We start from the raw sequence: 24,045 nt of genomic DNA, 5'->3' as shown, positions 1-24,045 counted from the left end.
GACGTTCAGTTTTTCATTGTTTATTTCTCTCGACAAACTGCAAATAAGTTCCTTCCATCCGTACATCGTCGGGTAAGTACCGTGGTGTTGCTGTTGCTGTATGTTATCGATGTTTCAGGAAGCCATCTTATTATTTATTCCTTCGTATAGTATGTTAGTGTTGTATTTGATAGTTAAGAAAGTGACTGTGAACTATTAGAATCCTCTAAGATAAGGACTATTCGATGTAATAGACCTCAGAAAAGTGTAGATTTTTGTTCAGCGGCATTCTTGCGACACGCCAAAATCATTCCAATTGTTCTTGTTCAATGACCGTGATGTCATGTTAATAGTGTTCATTTTACAAAAGCATAACATTAAGCACTGAATGGTAGCTGATGCCAGGTATCTCGTATGCTTGAGAAAACTAAAGCAATAGCTATTACTAGCTATAGCTAGGTCACTGCTACACCATTTAGCCGTTTGTTAGCCAAGTGAGGCAAACTACCTAAATGTGATAAGTTACCTATTCTAATTTCTTATTTTAATTTCACCAATTGCGGTCGTGAATCTTTTCAGTTTTCAGTAAAGGGTAGCCCGTTGCTTTTGGCTCTAGTCTTGGTGAAATCAAACCTTGCTGGATCGCAAAGATACCGTTAAGAAACAGTTCCCTCGCAAGTCGTGAAAAATTCTTGATGTAGCCTAGGTAGGTACGGTATCGACAGGCGTGTTTCCTCATGTTCCTTCGTAAAAGACCACTTTTACCCCACTTTTTTCACTATATTTAATTGGTGAAACAGTGCATTTAGGGTAGATCATCACAGCAGGCCACGCAGGCCAGCTACCATCAATGCAAGCCACCCTCCCGAAAAAGTACATTATAACGCGTCCTGACACCCGAGATGGGCATCAGTCGCGACTTGTTGTTGGTGAGAAACGGAGCTAAAGACCTCTACTCTCCTTTCGAAGTAAGTATTTTCCCCAAAGTTAGAAATTAAGGCCAAATTTTAAGATTTAAACAGATTTAAACAGAGGGTACTGAAAACGGTCTCAAACGTAGTGGAAACCTCACCAAAACGCGTTCAACATTTTTACTTACAACTCGAGGTATTTAGAAGATTGACGCCATCTCGATGTTTACGGAGTAGCTTGTGTCAATAAACTAACCATTTCCTGTGATAAATCCGCACACCACTTGTACCCACAGACGCTGGAGCACTTTTATCACAACAATCGAAACACGATTTCTCATCAACAACAAGCCAGGCGTAAACAGCTGTTGGGGTAGAAGATGACGAGAAGCGTGCTCTTGGCTAATTTTTAAATAAGTAGTAAAACATCAATATTTTACATATTTATGATGATTAATTTGAAAATATTCGTTATTGAAAAAGTAACTCGACTCTGACTCAAATTTAAGTAATTATTTTTCTGAATTAGAACGTTCTTTCAAGTTCTGTATTATGACGTCACGACATCTTGACTTTCGTACCTATTGTAAATAATTGCTATACTCAACTGTCATTGCAGAACAGTTTACCAGTTATTCGTGCAGATTGTTATCAGCTATACATGTAATTGTTATAATCGTAATGCGCATATATATCTTTATTATTTACTTTTTGGATAGGGTAAAACATCAAAGCAGGCCACGCAGGCCAGCTACCATCAGTGCAAGCCACCCTCCGAAAAAGTACATTATAACGCGTCCTGACACCCGAGATGGGCATCAGTCGCGACTTGTTGTTGGTGAGAAACGGAGCTAAAGACCTCTACTCTCCTTTCGAAGTAAGTATTTTCCCCAAAGTTAGAAATTAAGGCCAAATTTTAAGATTTAAACAGATTTAAACAGAGGGTACTGAAAATGGCGCCCACGGCAGTGGAAATCTCACCAAAACGCTTTAGAAATTTTTACTTACAACTAAAAATGTTTCGAAGATTGACGCCATCTCGATGTTTACGGAGTAGCTTGTGTCAATAAACTAACCATTTCCTGTGATAAATCCGCACACCACTTGTACCCACAGACGCTGGAGCACTTTTATCACAACAATCGAAACACGATTTCTCATCAACAACAAGCCAGGCGTAAACAGCTGTTGGGGTAGAAGATGACGAGAAGCGTTCTCTTGGCTAATTTTAATTTTTAAATAAGTAGTAAAACATCAATATTTTACATATTTATGAGATTAATTTGAAAATATTCGTTATTGAAAAAGTAACTCGACTCTGACTCAAATTTAAGTAATTATTTTTCTGAATTAGAACGTTCTTTCAAGTTCTGTATTATGACGTCACGACATCTTGACTTTCGTACCTATTGTAAATAATTGCTATACTCAACTGTCATTGCAGAACAGTTTACCAGTTATTCGTGCAGATTGTTATCAGCTATACATGTAATTGTTATAATCGTAATGCGCATATCTTTATTATTTACTTTTTGGATATATGAAGATGTTTTACTGCTGGATTATCGCCGTAGTGTGACGCAATCGTTTTTCGGTCCATGGGCCTCTGTCTGTTTTCGCACCATAAGAAATTATGGGGCCGAATTTGCAATGACCAGAAAGTCGTTAAAATAAAAGAGGAAAGTTAGCATTGAGGGCATATGTTTTGACTGAGAAAAATACAAATTTATTCAATAGCTAGCTTGTAAAAAATACTTGGTTATAAAAACTTGATTGACAACTAAGCAGCATGTCTACTATGGGTTTCAGAGACAGTGCAAGCACGTTTTTGGGCAATACCTATTTCTGTAACGAACACTCGTAACAGCAACGAGATTTTGCTATAGTGCATTACACCCAGTGCCGTAATTTATAAGGGTATCGTGAATCACTAATCGTAAAGAATAAACGACACTTGTCCTTGTACCAAGAGACAAAACTCCATTATGCAGAAATGGATACGAACAGCGTATAAAGCTCCACCTACCCTCTCCCCCCCCACCCCCCCCCCTCCACCGCCATCCCTTTTTCTTCTTCGTTCCTCCGCCTTCCTTTCTCTCTCTCTCTGTTGCCATCGGTATGTGTTGACCCTCCAAACTGGGTATAAGGACTACACACAAACGTTGAAATTGGTGAAATTAGGCTATGTATTGGAAGTATATATTAACAGAAATATTTGAAAGCAATTTATCATTATTGTCATTACTATGACAACTAGAATTCATGGAAACAGTTTATAATAATGGAACGGCGTATGTGTGAAGCCTCCACTAATGTGGCAACGATGATTTTGCCATTCTTAGCATGCAAACATTAAAGCATGCAAACATTAAAGGTTACATTTATTTCTGGCATACGATTATTTAAGAAATTCAAAATACTAATAAAGACTGAAATCAATGAAAAGTGCTAGCAAAAAAACAAAAAAGCAAAAAAAAAAAAAAAAAAAAAAAACGTAGTCGTTCCTCTATGCACTGTTCCGTATTCGTTCCTCTATGGTTTTCGGCAGCCAGATGTACGAAAACGTTAGAGAAACATTTGATTTTATCTACGTTAGAAATATCTGTAATTTTTCGGGGTAATTTGGTGCTAAAAAGGGATAATATACATGAATTAAATCAAAATTTTTAAATAACAATGTAAATTTAAACTAAATAACGAGTAAAGTAAACAGTTTAGGGAATAAAACTTTGCAGTTTCGTCGTCTGTCGTCGTCTGCTGTTTGTAATTGTGTTTATGGCGCGCGCGCTTAGAAACCAGGAACAGCAACGGGTTTAAAGTGCAATGTGGAGTGAACTGAGACCAAAATGTGTATAATAACAATCAAATAAGCACTGTGGAGTTTTCAGTTGTGATGGCAGTAAGGTATTAAAAAAAAAAACCGCCGATTACAATGGTAAGAATTGAATTCAGTTCCCAACCATAACCCCGAGGGAATCAACAAGTTTCATAACGTTTCACTAATTCAGGCAAGGCAACAAAATGTGTTTTATTGTGCTGATTACAACTGCAATCTTGAGTAAGATCAATAAACGTTACATACATACGCTTAACATTGTTCAAATGAGTGCTGGGAAGGTGGGGAAGATGGTGTCCGTCACTGATGAGAACCGTCCATGGAAAAAACACGTAGCCGCCATATTGGATTTCAAAACTGCCTTGAAAACATATTTTTACGAAGAGCTCACATTGCTTATTTTAGTTCGTATGGTGGCTATTTCATATATCAAACAATATGTTTTGACGAACTTCAGTCTTTTAAATGGTATGCTTAGAGTTGCAATTGTATTCATGTTTCACCAATTAAATATCGAGTGAATAAGACCCGTCCACCGTGATGAGGGTTGGCCTGAACTGATGTTTCCCCCTATATGAAGATGTTTTACTGCTGGATTATCGCCGTAGTGTGACGCAATCGTTTTCGGTCCATGCGCCTCTGTCTGTTTTCGCACCATAAGAAATTATGGGGCCGAATTTGCAATGACCAGAAAGTCGTTTAAAAGAGGAAAGTTAGCATTGAGGGGCATATGTTTTGACTGAGAAAAATACAAATTTATTCAATAGCTAGCTTGTAAAAATACTTGGTTATAAAAACTTGATTGACCACTAAGCACATGTCTACTATGGGTTTCAGAGACAGTGCAAGCACGTTTTTGGGCAATACCTATTTCTGTAACGAACACTCGTAAACAGAGCGAGATTTTTCTTTAGTGCATTACCCCCAGTGCCGTAATTTATAAGGGTATCGTGAATCACTAATCGTAAAGAATAACTACACTTGTCCTTGTACTAATAGACCAAAACTCCATTATCCAGAAATGGATAGGAACACACCAGTAAACAGCTCCACCTACCCTCTCCCCCCACCTCCACCGCCACCCCTGTCCTTCTTCCTTCCTTCACCTTCCCTTCTCTCTCTCTGAAAGTTGTTGCAGTTTAAACTTATTTTCTATGATTTTTCCATCTATCTATCTAATAATAGTAGTTTACATTGGTGGATATCTAACGATTCACTCGGTTGTTACCTGCCCATTGACAGATATTTTATACACTGATCCACTCAATCACTCTCTCTCTCTCTCTCTCTCTCTCTCTCTCTCTCTCTCTCTCTCTCTCTCTCTCTCTCTCTCTCTCTTTTATCGTAATTCGAAAAATGAACAAGAAAATATATTTCATACTTGTATAGCATTAATTAAATACTTTCAAGTTTTTAATTCAGTCGTAATGATGAATGTAGGTGCATCTACTAGTGCTCGCAAAATAGTTAAGCAGGACATAGGTATGTAAAATTTAAAAAATGAGAGAGAGAGAGAGAGAGAGAGAGAGAGAGAGAGAGAGAGAGAGAGAGAGAGAGAGAGAGAGAGGACGGAATAGGAAGGGACATTAAAATACCTGGAAATGAAAATCCCTATAATCCAATAATTATAGCCTCAGGGTTTGTCTCGAAAACCATTCAAAGGTCTGTCACACAAGTGTAAAGTTGTTTTGAAAATTTGGCACACATGTCTCCTCATAGCGTATAGTGTTGCTGATGAATGAGGTTGTGTTGTTTATTGTTAATTATTAACCTCCTATATACCCTACATGGTTCCCAGGGGGCCCTTTGTGAATGCTGGTTTGTGTTGGGTAAATATTTTGGAGAGAGGTTGGGAAGGAATCCGTGCGTGCGCTAATTTTCATCACGAAGACATGTTTAAACAATAATAGCCACTTGATTTATGTTTCATTTTTATGACAATTTGTGTGGTTTATGTATGCTCTAATTTTAGTTTAAAAATATTAAAAATTTTCATGCACAACAGTTTATATTGCAGGTAATAAATATTATATTAGTTAGTAATAACGAACATGGGTACATCACGTAGGGCAAAGGGATGGGCCCACTTGCCCCTCACCCGGATATCGTCATTTCAGCGAGTGAAAATATGGCTCAGGTTTACTATGTCAACTGAACGACTTAAGGAGGTTACAGATTCTTTAGTAACGAACATTGACCCTCCAAACTGGGTATAAGACTATAAACAAAACGTTGAAATTGGTGAAATTAGGCTATGTATTGGAAGTATATACAAATATTAAAGCAATTTTATCATTATTGCATTACTATGACAACTAGAATTCATGGAAACAGTTTATAATAATGGAACGGCGTATGTGTGAAGCCTCCACTAATGTGGCAACGATGATTTTGCCATTCTTAGCATGCAAACATTAAAGGTTACATTTATTTCTGGCATACGATTATTTAAGAAATTCAAAATACTAATAAAGACTGAAATCAACGAAAAGTGCTAGCAAAAACAAAAAAGCAAAAAAAAAAAAAAAAAAAAACGTAGTCGTTCCTCTATGCACTTTTCCGTATTCGTTCCTCTATGGTTTTCGGCAGCCAGATGTACGAAAACGTTAGAAACATTTGATTTTATCTACGTTAGAAATATCTGTAAGTTTTCGGGGTAATTTGGTTGCAATAAAGGGATAATATACATGAATTAAATCAAAATTTTTAAATAACAATGTAAATTTAAACTAAATAACGAGTAAAGTAAACAGTTTAGGGAATAAAACTTTGCAGTTTCGTCGTCTGTCGTCGTCTGCTGTTTGTAATTGTGTTTATGGCGCGCGCGCTTAGAAACCAGGAACAGCAACGGGTTTAAAGTGCAATGTGGAGTGAACTGAGACCAAAATGTGTATAATAACAATCAAATAAGCACTGTGGAGTTTCAGTTGTGATGGCAGTAAGGATAAAAACCGCCGATTACAAGGTAAGAATGAATTCAGTTCAAACCATAACCCCGGGAATAACAAGTTTCATACTTTCACTAATATAGGCAACAAAATGTTGTTTTATTGTGCTGATTACAACTGCAATCTTGAGTAAGATCAATAAACGTTACATACATACGCTAACATTGTTCAAATGAGTGCTGGGAAGGCTGGGGAAAGATGGTGTCCGTCACTGATGAGAACCGTCCATGAAAAACGTAGCCGCCATATTGGATTTCAAAACTGCCTTGAAAACATATTTTACGAAGAGCTCACATGCTTATTTTAGTTCGTATGGGGCTTTCATATATCACAATATGTTGACGAAACTTCAGTCTTTTAAATGGTATGCTTAGAGTTGCAATTGTATTCATGTTTCACCAATTAAATATCGAGTGAATAAGACCCGTCTACCGTGATGAGGGTTGGCCTGTACTGATGTTTCCCCCTAGCTAAATCTCGAGCAGAGGATAAACAACCGAGAGGACTACCAGGCCAATCTTGCCCGTTGACTCCCCTTTCTGAAAAAGTACTTGAGGAAAAACAACCTAATTGAGTATATCTTACTCGGGCAGACCACCCTTATTCACTTGTAGGTATAGGGTAGAACATCACAGCAGGCCAAGCAGGCCACCTACAATCAACACCTAGCCACCCTCCGAAAAAGTACATTATAACGCGTCCTGACACCCGAGATGGGCATCAGTCGCAACTTGTTGTTGGTGAGAAACGGAGCTAAAGACCTCTACTCTCCTTTCGAAGTAAGTATTTTCTCCAAAGTTAGAAATTAAGGCCAAATTTTAAGATTTAAACAGAGGGTACTGAAAATGGCGCCCACGGCAGTGGAAATCTCACCAAAACGCTTTAGAAATTTTTACTTACAACTAAAAATGTTTCGAAGATTGACGCCATCTCGATGTTTACGGAGTCGCTTGTGTCAACAAACTTTCCATTTCCTGTGATAAATCCGCACACCACTTGTACCCACAGACGCTGGAGCACTTTTATCACAACAATCGAAACACGATTTCTCACCAACAACAAGCCAGGCGTAAACAGCTGTTTGGGTAGAAGATGACGAGAAGCGTGCTCTTGGCTAATTTTTAAATAAGTAGTAAAACATCAATATTTTACATATTTATGATGATTAATTTGAAAATATTCGTTATTGAAAAAGTAACTCGACTCTGACTCAAATTTAAGTAATTATTTTTCTGAATTAGAACGTTCTTTCAAGTTCTGTATTATGATGTCACGACATCTTGACTTTCGTACCTAGTATTGTAAATAATTGCTATACTCAACTGTCATTGCAGAACAGTTTACCAGTTATTCATGCAGATTGTTATCAGCTATACATGTAATTGTTATAATCGTAATGCGCATATATATATTTATTATTTACTTTTTGGATATATGAAGGTGTTTTACTGCTGGATTATCGCCGTAGTGTGACGCAATCGTTTTCGTCCATGGGCGCTGTCTGTTTTCGCACCATAAGAAATTATGGGGCCGAATTTGCAATGACCAGAAAGTCGTTAAAAGAGGAAAGTTAGCATTGAGGGGCATATGTTTTGACTGAGAAAAATACAAATTTATTCAATAGCTAGCTTGTAAAAAATACTTGGTTATAAAAACTTGATTGACAACTAAGCAGCATGTCTACTATGGGTTTCAGAGACAGTGCAAGCACGTTTTTGGGCAATACCTATTTCTGTAACGAACACTCGTAACAGAACGAGATTTTGCTATAGTGCATTACACCCAGTGCCGTAATTTATAAGGGTATCGTGAATCACTAATCGTAAAGAATAACGACACTTGTCCTTGTACCAAGAGACAAAAACTCCATTATGCAGAAATGGATACGAACACGCGTATAAAGCTCCACCTACCCCCCCCCCCCCTCCACCGCCATCCCTTTTCTTCTTCGTTCCTCCGCCTTCCTTTCTCTCTCTCTCTCTCCTCTCTCTCTCGCTCTCTATCTTCTCTCTCTCTCTATCTCTCTCTCTCTCTCTGTTGCCATTCGGTATGTGTTGACCCTCCAAACTGCAAACATTAAAGGTTACATTTATTTCTGGCATACGATTATTAAAGAAATTCAAAATACTAATAAAGACTGAAATCAATGAAAAGTGCTAGCAAAAAAAAAAAAAAAAAAAAAAAAAAAAAAAAAAAAAAAAACAAAAAAAAAAAAAAAAAAAAAAAAAAAAAAAAAAAAAAAAAAAAAAACGTAGTCGTTCCTCTATGCACTTTTCCGTATTCATTCCTCTATGGTTTTCGGCAGCCAGATGTACGAAAACGTTAGAAACATTTGATTTTATCTACTTTAGAAATATCTGTAATTTTTCGGGGTAATTTGGTTGCAAAAAAGGGATAATATACATGAATTAAATCAAAATTTTTAAATAACAAAGTAAATTTAAACTAAATAACGAGTAAAGTAAACAATTTAGGGAATAAAACTTTGCAGTTTCGTCGTCTGTCGTCGTCTGCTGTTCGTAATTGTGTTTATGGCGCGCGCGCTTAGAAACCAGGAACAGCAACGGGTTTAAAGTGCAATGTGGAGTGAACTGAGACCAAAATGTGTATAATAACAATCAAATAAGCACTGTGGAGTTTCAGTTGTGATGGCAGTAAGGATAAAAACCGCCGATTACAAGGTAAGAATGAATTCAGTTCAAACCATAACCCCGGGAATAACAAGTTTCATACTTTCACTAATATAGGCAACAAAATGTTGTTTTATTGTGCTGATTACAACTGCAATCTTGAGTAAGATCAATAAACGTTACATACATACGCTAACATTGTTCAAATGAGTGCTGGGAAGGCTGGGGAAAGATGGTGGCCGTCACTGATGAGAACCGTCCATGCAAAACGTAGCCGCCATATTGGATTTCAAAACTGCCTTGAAAACATATTTTACGAAGAGCTCACATGCTTATTTTAGTTCGTATGGGGCTTTCATATATCACAATATGTTGACGAATCTTCAGTCTTTTAAATGGTATGCTTAGAGTTGCAATTGTATTCATGTTTCACCAATTAAATATCGAGTGAATAAGACCCGTCTACCGTGATGAGGGTTGGCCTGTCGTGATGTTTCCCCCTAAGTGGTGAAAGAATAGGTAATACCTAGTATGGAGTGGCTACAGTTTCATGGGCCAGCCTTACCTCCGACCAATTTTCATGTCCAACCTACCACCAGCTGGTGGTAAGTCTGGACAAGAAATCGATGAAAGAACACAACCAAAATGGCGGTGTAACCAAAACAACAACAAACAATGTAACATCGAAAGCTTAATAGAAACTGTAAAGGGGGATCCTCTTGGGAAACCTGGGTTTTTGGGTGGGGGAAATGGATACGAGTGGCGGCAATTGTCAAAAGATTAATGGAAGTGGTAAAGGGGGATCCTATTGGGGAACCGGGGTTTTTGGGTTGGGGGAAAAAGATACTGGTAATGACCTAACCTGACTTAGGGTGCCGTTCCCTGACCTGGCCACCCCCAGTATGGTAACAATGACTGTGACCTAACCTGACATGGGGCGCTCTCCCTAACTTGGCTGGTGGGCTTCGCCACCTTGGATCCCCCAGTATGGTAACAAAAGTTGTGACCTAACCAAACGAACCCCACTAACCTGACTTAGGGCACAAAACTGTTCTCTTTCACGAGGCTCATTGTTTCCTCTTTGCAGTATTCACATTGATCACTAAAATCGCCTAAGAGGCCACTTTTATAAAGTAATGAACGTAACACATCAATAACGTTACAGAAGTTGATCAAGTCTGAAAACGTAACTGGGTTAGCAGCAGCTAAAGCAATGTGCAATGGATGAGGAGTAGGGTAAACAACCGCGGACGTTCCATCATTATCGGCCTGGCCAGCCCTTATTCACTCTATTTTTAATTGGAGAAAAAAAGTACAATTACAACTTTAAACATACCATTCAAAAGATTGAAGTTTCGTTAACATAATATGAAAGCCCCATATGAACTAAAATAAGCATGTGAGGTCTGTATAATATGTTTTCAAGGCAGTTTTGAAATCCAATATGGCATCAATCGTGTGGCTGGCCGGTCTAACCACGGACAATCCACCATCTTTCCCAGCCTCCCAGCACTCATTTGAACAATGTTAGCATATATAGGGTAAACAACCGCATGGACTGGTGGAGCTTTTTACGCGTGTTCGTATCCATTTCTGGATAATGGGGTTTTTGTCTCTTGGTACAAGGACAAGTCGTTATTCTTTACGATTAGTGATTCACGATACCCTTATAAATTACGGCACTGGGTGTAATGCACTATACCAAAATCTCGTTCTGATACGAGTGTTCGTTACAGAAATATTGCCAAAAAACGTGCTTGCATTGTCTCTGAAACCCATAGTAGGTATGCTACTTAGTTGTCAATGAAGTATTTTTTACAAGCTAGCTATTAGGGTAAAAAACCGCATGGTACAGGGGTGGACCATGTACGATCAATGTGTACAACCTCAAAAAAAGTACATTATAACGCGTCGTGACATCGGAGATGGGCATCAGACGTGACTTGTTGTTGGTGAGAAACGGAGCTAAAGACCTCTACTCCGGTGTCAGGACGCGTTATAATGTACTTTTCTTGGGGTTGTACACATTGATCGTACATGGTCCACCCGTGTACCATGCGGTTTTTTACCCTATATAAATTTGTATTGTTCTCAATCAAAACATAGGAATGCAGTAATGATAAAATTGCTCTAATATGTATGTATATACTACAAATAGTCTTATACCCAGTTTGGAGGGCAAACACATACCAATCGGCAACACTGATAAACAATAGAAGAGCGCTAACAACGCTGTAGGTACTGCTCACAGCAAAACTCTTGATATTTGAGTCAGGAATCTAGGTTAGTTACTTTTTCAACAATGACTATGTAAAAAATTTGTAATTCATGACTTTATACTGATTATCAACTATTTATTTAAATTATCTAGTGCACGCATCTTCTTTCTACCAAAAAATCGTAGTTTCCTTGGATCTGCCAGACAGATGGTGTCATTGTTGATGATTGTTGTGAAGTGCCCCAGCGTCTATTGGTACAAGTGGTTTGCGGATGTAGCACATGGAATGGAAAGTTTATTGGCACAAGTAACTCTGCAAACATCGAGGTGGCCTCAATCTTCTACATTTTTGGTGTTCTAAGTAAAAATTTTAAAAACGTCATGGAAGTGTGTTTGCACTGCGCATGGCCAGACATTCATTAACCTCTGTTTAATCTTAAAATATGACCTCAATTTCTAACTTTGGAGAAAATACTTAATTTGAAAGGATAGTAGAGTTCTCAAGCTGTTGCTCTCACCACCGATGACTCATGACTGGTGCCCATCTCCGGTGTCAGGAAGTGTTAGGGTAAAAAACCGCATGGTACAGGGGTGGACCATGTACGATCAATGTGTACAACCCCAAAAAAGTACATTATAACGCGTCCTGACATCGGAGATGGGCATCAGACGCGACTTGTTGGTGAGAAACGGAGCTGAAGACCTCTACTCCGGTGTCAGGACGCGTTATAATGTACATTTCTTGGGGTTGTACACATTGATCGTACATGGTCCACCCCTGTACTATGCGGTTTTTTACCCTATTTCAGAGGGTGGATCCACATGCGGGCTAAACTGGATCACCTAGTCCTGTCGGTTGTTTCCCTTATATTACTGAAAGTATGAAACTTCTTATTCCTGGGGTCATGGTTTGAACTGAAATTCATTTTTATATTGTAATCGGTGGGTTTATCTTTACTGCCATTACAACTGAAACTAAACAGTGCTTATTTGATTGTAATTATACACATTTTGTGGTCTTAACTCACTCACTCCAAATTGCACTAGGACTACATTGCGGTTCCTGGTTCTTAAGTGCTCACTCCACAAACACAGTTGCGGGGAGCATAAGACTACACTTGTTTATGAGGTGCAAAGCTTTATTCCCTGAATTGTTTACTTTACTCAGTATTTAGTTTTTTACATTGTTACTTCAAAATGTTTATTTTAATTGTCTATTATCCCTCTTTTGCAACCCAATTAACCCCTAAAAATTACTGATATTTCTAAATTAGATGCAATCCAATATTTCTAGCCTTGTCATCACTGAGCAGACGCCAACAAAATTTCACAGTTGCCAATTTAGTGGAGCTTCACACACGCTGATGCATTTACAAACTGTTTCCATGAATTCTAGTTGTCAATAGTAATGCAATAGTAATGATAAAATTGCTCTAATATGCATATATACTACAAATAGATACTCTAATTTCACTTATTTTCCCAGTTTTGTGTAAGTCTACCCATTTTGGAGGGTAAATGCATACCATTTGGCAACAGTAAGAGAGCGCGAACAACACCCTAGGTACTGTTAATAGCGAAAATGTTGATATTTGAGTCAGGAATCTAGATACTTTTTCAACAATGAATATTTTCAAAATCACGAATATGTAAAAAATTTATGCAATTCATGACCTTATACTGCTGTTTAACTATTTATTTAAAAATTTATTTATAAAGTAATAGAAAAGGAGTGACAGCACAAAACAAGAAAAGTAACAGTAAAATGATTTATTATTCTGGCTGGAGGCTCCCAAAAAATTACCTTCAACTTTAATCCAAGTCAAAGACTAAGCATTTCCAAAAACAATCATGGTATGAAACATGCAAAAACCTTCATAACAAGCAAGAAAAATATCAAGTGTAGCACAGTTCATGATATGAAAAAGCTTTTAAAATACCTTCAAGCTTTTAAAATACCTTCAAGCTTTTAAAATACCTTCTTAACTGTGTGATGGGCCAGGTGTAGGTTTGCCAAGTGTCTGTGTCTTCTTCACTGTTTGTTAGTGACGACAGTAGTAGTACGTGTGCGGCCTTCAGACTGGTGGATATAAAACGGCAGCAGCTTTGAACAACTCGTGAAGCGTGACGACAGTAGTATTACATGTGTGGCCTTCAGACTAGCGGATACAAAAGGGCAGCAACTTTGAACAGCTGAAGCCTCTCCTCCACTTTTTATTTCTGCAGGAACTGATACCGGGAGAAATACTGCACAAGGTAGTAGTATTCTGTTCTAAGCCCTGGCCTCTTCGTCCACTCCTTTACGTCTTTTCAAAGCCTCTCAATGTTCTGCGGGTAAACTGTGCTGTCTGTCGGGTCCACAAATGCTTCCAAATGATTTACCACATTGTTTATGTACCCTAAGTCGCCTAAACTCTTGTAGGCTGCCCAACTTTCAGACATTACCACCGACCCTGGGGTTTATGTATTTTTCCATAATAGGTATACTAAGAGTCTTTGCACTCATTAAAAATTTCCTTGTCCTCAGTTAAGGGTATTATTATAAGATTGTCCTTGTTTCATGCTCTACCCCACTGAACAGCCACACTTGCCTTAACTCTTATGCGACCGTTCTCTCTCTCTCTCTCTCTCTCTCTCTCTCTCTCTCTCTCTCTCTCTCTCTCTCTCTCTCTCTCTCTCTCTCTCTCTCTCTCTCTCTCTCTCTCTGTGTGCGTGCGCGCGCGCGGGCATTCTGCAGTGAAGTAGACTGTGGCAATTTACGTTTTCTTTATTTTACTTGCTTAACAAGAATTTAAAGTACTATTTTTGGCTGTAACTAAACTGTAATGTACCTTTGAAAACTACTTGACGTTACCAACGGGTCCCATGTACCAACATAAGAGTTCAAAGGTAAATTAAAGTTTAGCTACAGTTGACCGGCAAAATATTACCTTAAACTCTTGTAAAGCAAGTAGTAAAATAACATAGAAAAACATCAACTGCCATAGTCTAGTTCGACTGCACAATATTCGAAGGTTTGGGTTGGGGCGAAGAAATGTAAACAAAGTCGCCATGTTTGAGTTTTGGTAGATGGTGTGGGATATGTAACTGCCAGGGAGACGTATGTTTGCCTTGGGGATATGGGGGCGGGGCCACAAAAGGTACGAGTTGGCAAAGTGATGTGTGATCATTAGGCTGAGATAGGGTGGTAAATAACAACTCCCCCAAAAATTACTGTAACTTAGTACATAATACCAAAACACAATCTAACTAACTGGTAATTGAGAAGTATAGTTTGGGAACTTTACCTTGAACGGGCTGATGGTACAGTTCAGCCACTGCCTTACGAAAGCGTCGAATCTCTTCTTCGATTCTTGAAAGCGTACGTATCTTGAATCTTGAAATAAGCTATGGCCAAGTACCCAACGAACCATGAGCACAGATAGGTTTCCCCAACATTAAAGTTAGGCTGTCCCAATTACCTAATAAATCTGTTAGTACAATTAGTGGTGTATTATCTTTTGAGAATGTGGAACGACTTACTAAAAGAGGAAAGTAGTGATCTCGAGGTGTTGCTTCCCTTAGACTGGCTTGTGACTAATCCAGGTTACTGGAAGTGCTGAAGTTATACTTGGGAAAGTGGTTTCGCAACTGTATAGGTGGTTGCCTGGCTGCACAGCAGTGTTTTACCCTATTACTTGTATATTCGGACATGACTGTGACTCCTAGGAAGTAGGTACATTCAGATATTACTGGCCTAGACTACTTCCTATGTATATGTAAAGAAACTGAATTTTTCCTAGAATGCCAGGATTATTATTAATTTGGCTGAGTTCATAGTTCGAACACATGGGCTGTTAGCCTAAGTGGACGTATGGCCATGATAATTGGCCAAGTCTTTCTTTTGCCTACAAGAACACTACACAGAAGCTAACCCCCTACACTACATACAAGGGGCTACAACATTCCTGTAGTGTACATGGATGTACCTACAGACACAGCTAACCTAGGCTATTGCTTGCCCACCTAAGAAACACTACTCGTTATTGACACGCTGACCCCCAACTCTACATATGCTGGATGATGCTACCTTTTTAACGATAATATTTTTAACATCCGCTGTCAATTGTATGTTGGAAATGACTGGCCTTTGTCACTTCTTATGTACATGTAAACAAACTTAATTATTCTTAGAATGCAGGGATTACTATTTGGCCGAGTTCACAGTTCGAACATATGGGCTGTTAGGGTAAGTGAATGTTCGGAAATGGTGACCGGCCTTGTCTTCCACTTGCCAATATACCTGCTATATAGTAACTATTCGTTTTACCCTTTACCAAGGAACATTTATCCTAACCTACATATACATCAATTAACCTACCTTATTATAGGGAGGCGTCAAATTTGTGCTCGGCAGGGAAAACAGGAGGTGGATAGAAACCAAGCTTTGTAAAATGGATATTTTGCAAATGTTTTTAACTGAACATCCAAAATGCCCCCAACTGTAACGGCATAAAGTGGTGATTGGAAAAACTATTGGAGAGCAACCTTGCTTGCTGTTAAATAGTATTGGAAACTTAAGAAAAGTCCCGTCTGATAACTAAATTATGGTATTGAAATTGTCGTATTTCAGTCGGGTAAGTCTCATCAGGTATAATTTAGAATGAAGAATTAAGTTATCTTCATGATGTTTGGTATGTTACGAACTAATTACAAGCCAACGTCAAAAGAAGCAACGCCTCGAGACCTCAACTTATCTCTCGAAGTGAGTGTTTTCTTCCAAGTAAGAAATTAAGGCCATAATATCCGATTAAACAGAGGTTAATGAAAGTCTGGCCATGCACAGTGCTAACTTACCTCCATGACACTCCAAAAATTTTACTAAAACACTTTGAAGATAGAAGATTGATGCCATCTCGCTTTGAAGATAGAAGATTGATGCCATCTCGATGTTTGCAGTCACTTGTATAAATAAACTTCCCATATCCTGTGCTAAATCCACACACTTCATGTATAGATGCTGGTACAATTTCTTCTCAACAATCTCAAACGACAAAGGTGTTCACACTTGCAACTGGGGAAGCTTGGCGATTTTTTGGGAAGAACAGCAGTGCGCTTGATAATAGTTAAACCAGAATAAGGTTATGAATTGCATAAATTTATTATGTATTCGTGATAATTTGAAAATATTTGTTGTAAAAGTAATTGATTACTTTTATACAGATTTCAACATTTTTTTGTGAACATTAGCTACGTTGTATTTTTCTCATTTTCCTTTTATTATTATTAATATAGGTATATTACAGTGTAATTTATGACAACCATGCATGCCTCGGCACATTCATTGAGCGGTAGGCATTTATGTACAAGTGCATCACAAGTGTGAAGGTCTTCATGAAAACGAAGGTCAATAATATGTATTTGATAGGAGCAACAGCATATAGAACAAATATTTAAGAATATTTGCCAACTTGAACAACCAGTAGTATACTGTAAAATCAAAATAATTTTGTAAGCCATCGCATTCATCTAGGACAAATAAATCTCAAAAGTTGTGCTAGATCCTGGTGGTTTTTGAAAACGAGATCATGGGTGTAAATGAAAAACAAAAAAAAAGGGGCAAGATTTAAGGAAAAAGTCTTGCTAAACCACACCAGGCATCCTTGGACCTTATATTGAGCCTTCCTGGTATACCATTTGTAAAACAAGAGGAAGAGGGAACTGGCATATAAGTATGCATTAGTGGTATCCCCCAAGCAGATGATTCTATTTAGAAAGGTTTACATTTTTCCGAGCCAATATATCCATAAGTAACAATGTCCATGATCTGAGGGGGCCAGAAAAAGTATATACTATAGTAGTTTATGCACAATCCATATAAATATTGCTTGTGCATTTATTGTTTAAGCTTTATAAGGATTTCCAATTTTCTGCACACAGTTCTTAGAATAATTCATGTAATTGTTCCACCGTTGTAGATGTTAATGTACTTCTGCCAGTAAAGTAGTATAAAGATTTTCTACCCCAGCTATGTTTTTTTCACAGTTTTGTGAGTAAGAAGAATTACAATAATAATATAACACATGTTTCCTTCATCATAAATCCTTTTTGACTGAAGGATGATATGGTGTCATCTTGCCGCCATTCGAAACTTTAGGAGAATAATTCATAAGCTACAGTCATTGTGACAAACCAAGTTTCACTTTTTGTTTTGACTCTTAGTGCGTGACAAAGTTTCACTTTTTGTTATGACTTAGTGCACTGTAATAAACATTGTTTAGCCTAATGAAAGAATGTAAATTTAACATGGTTTTTGTTTTAAACATTTTATTATACACTTCTTGAAGATACAGGTACTATTTAATGGTTTTGTCTTGTATTCCAGTTGTGTCTTTACTGTAGACCTGCCAAGATGTTGATGCCAAAAGCCAATCGAGTTGCAATATATGAACACCTCTTTAAAGGTATGTCAGTATTTTGAGGAACTTCATATTATGTTGCATTGACTGTCATGTTCTTGCAACTCCTTTTTTCACTGGAAATAAACACTCTGGTAATACTGTATACAAGGTATATGTGGGTGTCAGAAGTTAACTTACAACGATTTTTTGGTTTTGCAGAGGGTGTTATGGTAGCTGAGAGAGATTTGTTTATGCCCAAGCATCCTGAATTGGAAAAGATCCCTAACCTTCATGTCATCAAAGCCCTACAGGTGAGGTGTAATGTACAAGCAGAATTATGTATAAAATTGTATGAGCATTAATTTCATGGCTAATTTGAAGTGAATACTGCAAAAAAAAGAAAAAAAAATGGAAAAAAGTAGTTTTAAATGGGATAATTTTTCATCATGGCCTTCATTAGAGTAGAACAGACAATTGTCTAATTTCATTGTGGCCTTCTATGGCTGACCTGGCCTTGTTAGATGAGAAACTTTAGATATGGCTGCTTAAAATAAATTTGCTGAGTATGTAAATCTTCATACATGAAAATTTGTGATTAATTTATACGTTAAATTTTGTGATTTATTCCAGAGCTTGAAGTCACGTGGTTATGTAGAACAGAATTTTGCCTGGCGCCACTATTACTGGAGACTTACTAATGAAGGGATTCAGTACTTGAGAGATTTCCTACATCTCCCAGCTGAGGTAATTTCAATGAATGTTTCTCTTGATGCCAAGTATTTTACAATGCAGGACATGCCATACATTGTTCCTCCCCCATCCCATTTTTATGCATTTCATATTGGTGCTAGGACAGCTAATAGAAACCTTCAAAATACTGAAAGGAGTGACAAGTAGACAGTAATTTAATTACGTTAAATGAAAACCAGACAAGAAGAATGGATAAAAACTAGAACTGTAGATATACAACGCACACCGTTGTGGGAACTTCTTTACATAAAGGATATGTGACACCTGGAATAAACTGCTACTAGAAGTTGTAAAGAGCAACATTGTGGAATAATTTAAAAGAAAGCCAGAAAAAATCGTTAGAACATTGTGAGCGGTAAAACTTACTCCAAGAGATATGTGCCCACACGAAGTTTCCTCAGATGGACTGATAAGTCTTTGAGACATTCTAATCCTTGTAAGTCCATGTACCATATTTACTTGTCTGAGGAGGGAATTTCACTAACTGCTGCATTTTCCTTTTTACCTGGCGCTGTATACTTGCCTTGAACTACTATTGTAGGAGAAACAAATCCCAGATGTCAATCCAGTACCGACCAGTAAAAACCAGTTATTCCTCCACACCCAGGCCAGGTAAATGCCCTGGGGGTCAAAGAGAGAAGGCGGCGGTCTCTAAGAACACCATCATCTTCTGGTTGAGGGAAACCATCAGGAAGGCCTACAAAAGAGTGGGGGGGACCCCCCCCCCCAGTGTAGGGTGCCAAGCCCCATAACAGCAGGGGTATTGGGACTCAGAGTCTGTCTTTGTCTAAGAACTTGGCAGTCTGTCAGGTCCTAAGGTGTGGAACAGACAGTCACCTTTACGGCCCATTACCCAAGGACTACTAGGAGATCTCTCGATTCCTTCGAAATCAGTCCAGTAGTGGCTGGTCAGCAGAGGATCTAGCCCCCACTTAGGATAGAAGCGTTAGGGTATGAGTGGTGGTGTGAATGTAGTCCCTTACCAACCTCCCCCCCCCCCCCCCCCCTCTCCCCCCCATCCTACCTCCTCCCTGGGCCTGCAGAGAGAGAGAGAGAAAAAAATAATGCTCGCCAAGCATAGTCACACTCCGGATCGTATGGACAAGAATAGTCTCACTTATGCAGTGAAAAAAAAAAGGTGGAAACCTACGAAAATAATTGTTTGGTGCGACCCTGAACACAATTCCACATGCAAAAATTTGCACAATTGAGAAATTCGATGAAATTATTAACTAACAAGCCGGAAAATATATTTCCTTGATTCTTGAAACAGGCTTAATCATATAACTTGGGTTTGTGTATTTATGTATATATATTTATTATTTGTATTTCATTTAATCAGATGCTAAACTTCTCTGTGCTTTATCAAAGGAAATCATCATAACTTTTGATATAACGCTATAAAAGTTGAAAGTTAATTTACAAATATTAGGCCAATGCTCATGCACTCAGTTCTTGCTGCCACTCTATGGTGAACACTTGATATCGCACTTTGAGAGCTGCAGATGTTTCTACGGGGAATTTCTCTTTTCTATTTTTCTTTTAATTAACCCTCTTACGCCGATTGGACGTATTAAACGTCGAGTCAAAATGTCTCCCGTATGCCGATTGGACGTATCATACGTCGGCTCAAAAAAGTTTTTTTAAAAATTCGCGGAAAAATACTTATAGGCCTACCAGCCGAAAACTTTTGTATCACGCGCCTTCCTTGGGGGATGCTGGGAGTTCACGGATCAAGGCGTTGTTTTGTTTACAATCGCTACGCAGGCGCGCAAGCGCGAATTTCTTTCTTATCGCACTAAAAAGTATCAGTGACACATCTCGGAAATTATTTCGTCACTTTGACATAATTATTGCACCATTTTAAATTATCCTTTACATGAAGTATTATATATGAAAATGTGCGCAATTTCATGCACAATACAACTAAAAAATACTCATGATTGTAGCTTTTATCAATTTTGAAATATTTTCATATAAATAACGATAAGTGCAAAAATTTCAACCTTCGGTCAACTTTGACTCTACAGAAAAGGTCGAGAAACGCAATTGTAAGCTAAAATTCTTATATTATAGTAATATTCAATCATTTGCCTTCATTTTGCAACAAATTGGACGTCTCTAGCACAATATTTCGATTTATGGTGAATTTATGAAAAAACTTTTTCCTTACGTTCGTGCGATAACTCTTCCGATAAATTTTTTTCGTGCGATTGTCCTAATGTTTGCACCCTTTTAAATTTGCCATTACATAAAGTTTTGTTTTTTATATATGGAAATGTGCGCAATTCATGCACAATACAACAAAAAACAACCCATGGTTGTAGCTTTTATCAGTTTTGAAATATTTTCATATAAATAACGTTAAGTGCAAAAATTTCAACTTTCGGTCAACTTTGACTCTACCGAAATGGTCGAAAAACGCAATTGTAAGCTAAAACTCTTATATTCTAGTAATATTCAATCATTTACCTTCATTTTGCAACTAATTGGAAGTCTCTAGCACAATATTTCGATTTATGGTGAATTTATGAAAAAAAAAAAAAATTACGTTCGCGCGGTAACTCTTCCGAAAAAATCAGAATTTTTTTGTGCGATTGTTGAAATGTTTGCACCATTTAAAATTAGCTGTTACATAAAGTTTTATATATGAAAATGTGCGCAATTTCATGTAGAATACAACTAAAAATGATTGAAGGTTGTAGCTTTTCTCTTTTTTCGAAATATTTGCATATAAATCACGATAAATAGAAAAAAAAAACCACGTTCGGTCAAATTTGACTCTACCGAAATAGTTGAAAAAACGCCCAATTGTAAAGCTACAAAACTCTTACGGCCTAGTAATATTCCGTCATTTTTCTTCATTTTGAAACAAATTTGAAGTCTCTAAAAACAATATTGTGATTTATGGTGAATTTTTGAAAAATATATTTACCTTCACTCCGCGCGCCGATTCGCCGGCCGCAAGTCTCCGAAATACGTACATGGCGTTATCCTAATATTTGCTCCTTTTCATATTAGCTCCTTTTTTATAGAGTTTCATATATCAAAATGTGCGCAAATTCATGAAAAATACAATAAAAAATAATTGAAGGTTGTAGCTTTTTCCATCTTCGAAATATGTGCATATGAAAAAATATATATATTAAAATTTCGACATTCGGTCAAATTTAACTCGTCCGAAATGGTCGAAATCTGCAATTCTAATCTAAAACTCTTACAGTATCGTAATATTCAATCATTTGTCTTAATTTTGAAACAAATTGGAAGTCTCTAGAACAATATTGTGATTTACGGTGAATTTTTGAAAAAAATATTTTTTTGCGTCTGCGCGTTACGAATTCGTACATCATTTTGTGATAATATTTTTCCGGTGTTGCTTTTATTGTTTTACAATGTATTATATATCAAAATGATTGCAATTTAGTGTACAATACAACGCAAAAAAAAGTAACTGGTTAGCTTTGACCGTTTTCTGCACAGCGTGATTTGAATACAATTGTATGAATTGTTTTTTTTTTTCGCTACCATATATCGCATTATTTACATATGATAATGATATTATTTTTCATTTCTGATGATTGCATTCTAAACTTCAGGGAATGACAAAAAAAGGAGCAAAAAATGAACTCTTAATCTTCAAAAGTACGCAGCGCTGTAATTTTTTGAAAAAATTATTTTTTCACTTCCGCGCTCACTCCAAACCAGGCCCGGCATACGGGAGACGTTTTGATTTTTAGGGCTCCGGCGTAAGAGGGTTAACAAATATTGAACTAACATTGATCATTCACTGGCGAAATACTTTCTGTACTTACACAGTTAATCACTGATACGTATTATCAGATAAATAGGATGACTATAATTTGAAAAAAATATACTAACTGGCAACCACACGAGTTTCTAAAGAAGTACGATCAATTCTGAGATATGTCGTTTCACTTTTGGAACTTACTGAACAAACCATTGCATTACATGATGCCCTAAGGGGTTATTCCTCTTCCCCCCCCCCCCCCCCCCACCCCCCCCCCCCCCCCCCCCCCCCCCCCCCCCCCCCCCCCCCCCCCCCCCCCCCCCTTTAGTGCCTGAGCTGTGTAGGGCCTCCCGGCCCAACCCTACATCTTTACGAGCAGGGCTGGGTTCCCACGGACCTTCTCCCGGGCCTCCCCTAAGCTACTCCCTCCTCCTAAGGAGTAAGTCTCCTTTGAAAGCAGTTGAGGTAAGTATAGTGTTGTAACAAATCACAAATTCTTGGTAATTTGTATTTTTCTTAGCTATATTTACCTTGAACTACGGGAGTTTTCAGTCCCTCCTTACCATCCCCGTGTATCTTAGGACAGGTGCCTTAAGGTGTGGAAAAGACTGGGCTCCAGGTCAAGAGGTTGCGTGGCCTTCGACCCCCCCGGGGAATTTACCTGGCCGGGGTGTGGAGGAATAACTGATTTTTTCTGGTTGGTACCAGATTGACATCCAGGGTTTCTCCTACGATAGTAGTTAGAGGTTAGTATGGCTAGGAAAAATACAAACTACCAAGAATTGTTGATATCTATGAAAAATGGTTTGCAAATTTTCAATTATTAATGTAAAAGCAGCAAATATCGGTAAAATGATTATGCAGATTAAATAAATCTGTAACACAAATTGTAAATTTGTTAAGCTCATTCTCGGCCCCAACCCAGAATGACTGGAACCTATTCCCGCGTAAAAATAGAGGAGCACTCTAAGTAGTTTAGATCTTATGATTTATTTTTATACAAAAGATTGATTGAATGTTTCTGAAACATGATTTATTAAAGAAACTGGTAGGAATTTGAACATTTTTGTTGATGTCTTTTGATAGAGGAAGGATTGATTTCCTTTGTTATTAGTCTGCACTTATATATGCTGATATTGTAAGTTAATTAAAAAATTCTCAGCTGTTAATTAGAATGCTACTCAGTCACAAACCAAGAAGGGTTATATATTTTTGTTTTCTCCAGATTGTTCCAGCTACTCTCAAGAAGCCTGCACGCTTGGAAGGCAGACCAAGGCCTATTCAGTCTCGCCCAGAAGGACCTCGTGGGGAAGGTTCACGTGACGCCTACAGGCGTGCACCCATGGGGGTTGATAAGACTGGTGATGCTGGTGCAGGCTCTGCCGCTATGGAATTCGTAAGTGTAAAGACTAGAGGTCTTGAATTCGCACTTGCCTTGTGTTCTCTGTGATTTTGATAAAATTCCTTACGATGAATATTTTATGTAAGAAACTTCATTATTGTGTAGTCAACAGCCTATAAAGTTTATATTAATTCTGAAAAGCTTGTTTTTTCTTTCTACAGAGCGGCAGCAGCAGTTTTGGCCGTGGCGGTGGCTTTGGACGTGGTAGCCGAAGACCTCAATAAATTAATGAGAGAGTAA

General features: G+C 37.8%; 1 protein-coding gene across 1 annotated transcript; it reads left to right on the top strand.

Moving 5' to 3' along the window:
- On the top strand, positions 1-24,045 carry LOC135226629 (small ribosomal subunit protein eS10-like). Its single transcript, XM_064266346.1, has 6 exons — positions 1-72; positions 17,887-17,965; positions 18,122-18,213; positions 18,533-18,646; positions 23,629-23,799; positions 23,967-24,045. Exons 2-6 carry the CDS (start codon positions 17,914-17,916, stop codon positions 24,027-24,029), a joined length of 492 nt encoding a protein of 163 aa, XP_064122416.1. The 5' UTR covers positions 1-72; positions 17,887-17,913; the 3' UTR covers positions 24,030-24,045.

Source organism: Macrobrachium nipponense, chromosome 20 (assembly GCF_015104395.2).
Source record: "Macrobrachium nipponense isolate FS-2020 chromosome 20, ASM1510439v2, whole genome shotgun sequence".
Classification (NCBI taxonomy): domain Eukaryota; kingdom Metazoa; phylum Arthropoda; class Malacostraca; order Decapoda; family Palaemonidae; genus Macrobrachium; species Macrobrachium nipponense.
Note: the sequence above shows the minus strand (reverse complement) of the source record. Positions and strands in the feature narration are given on the sequence as shown.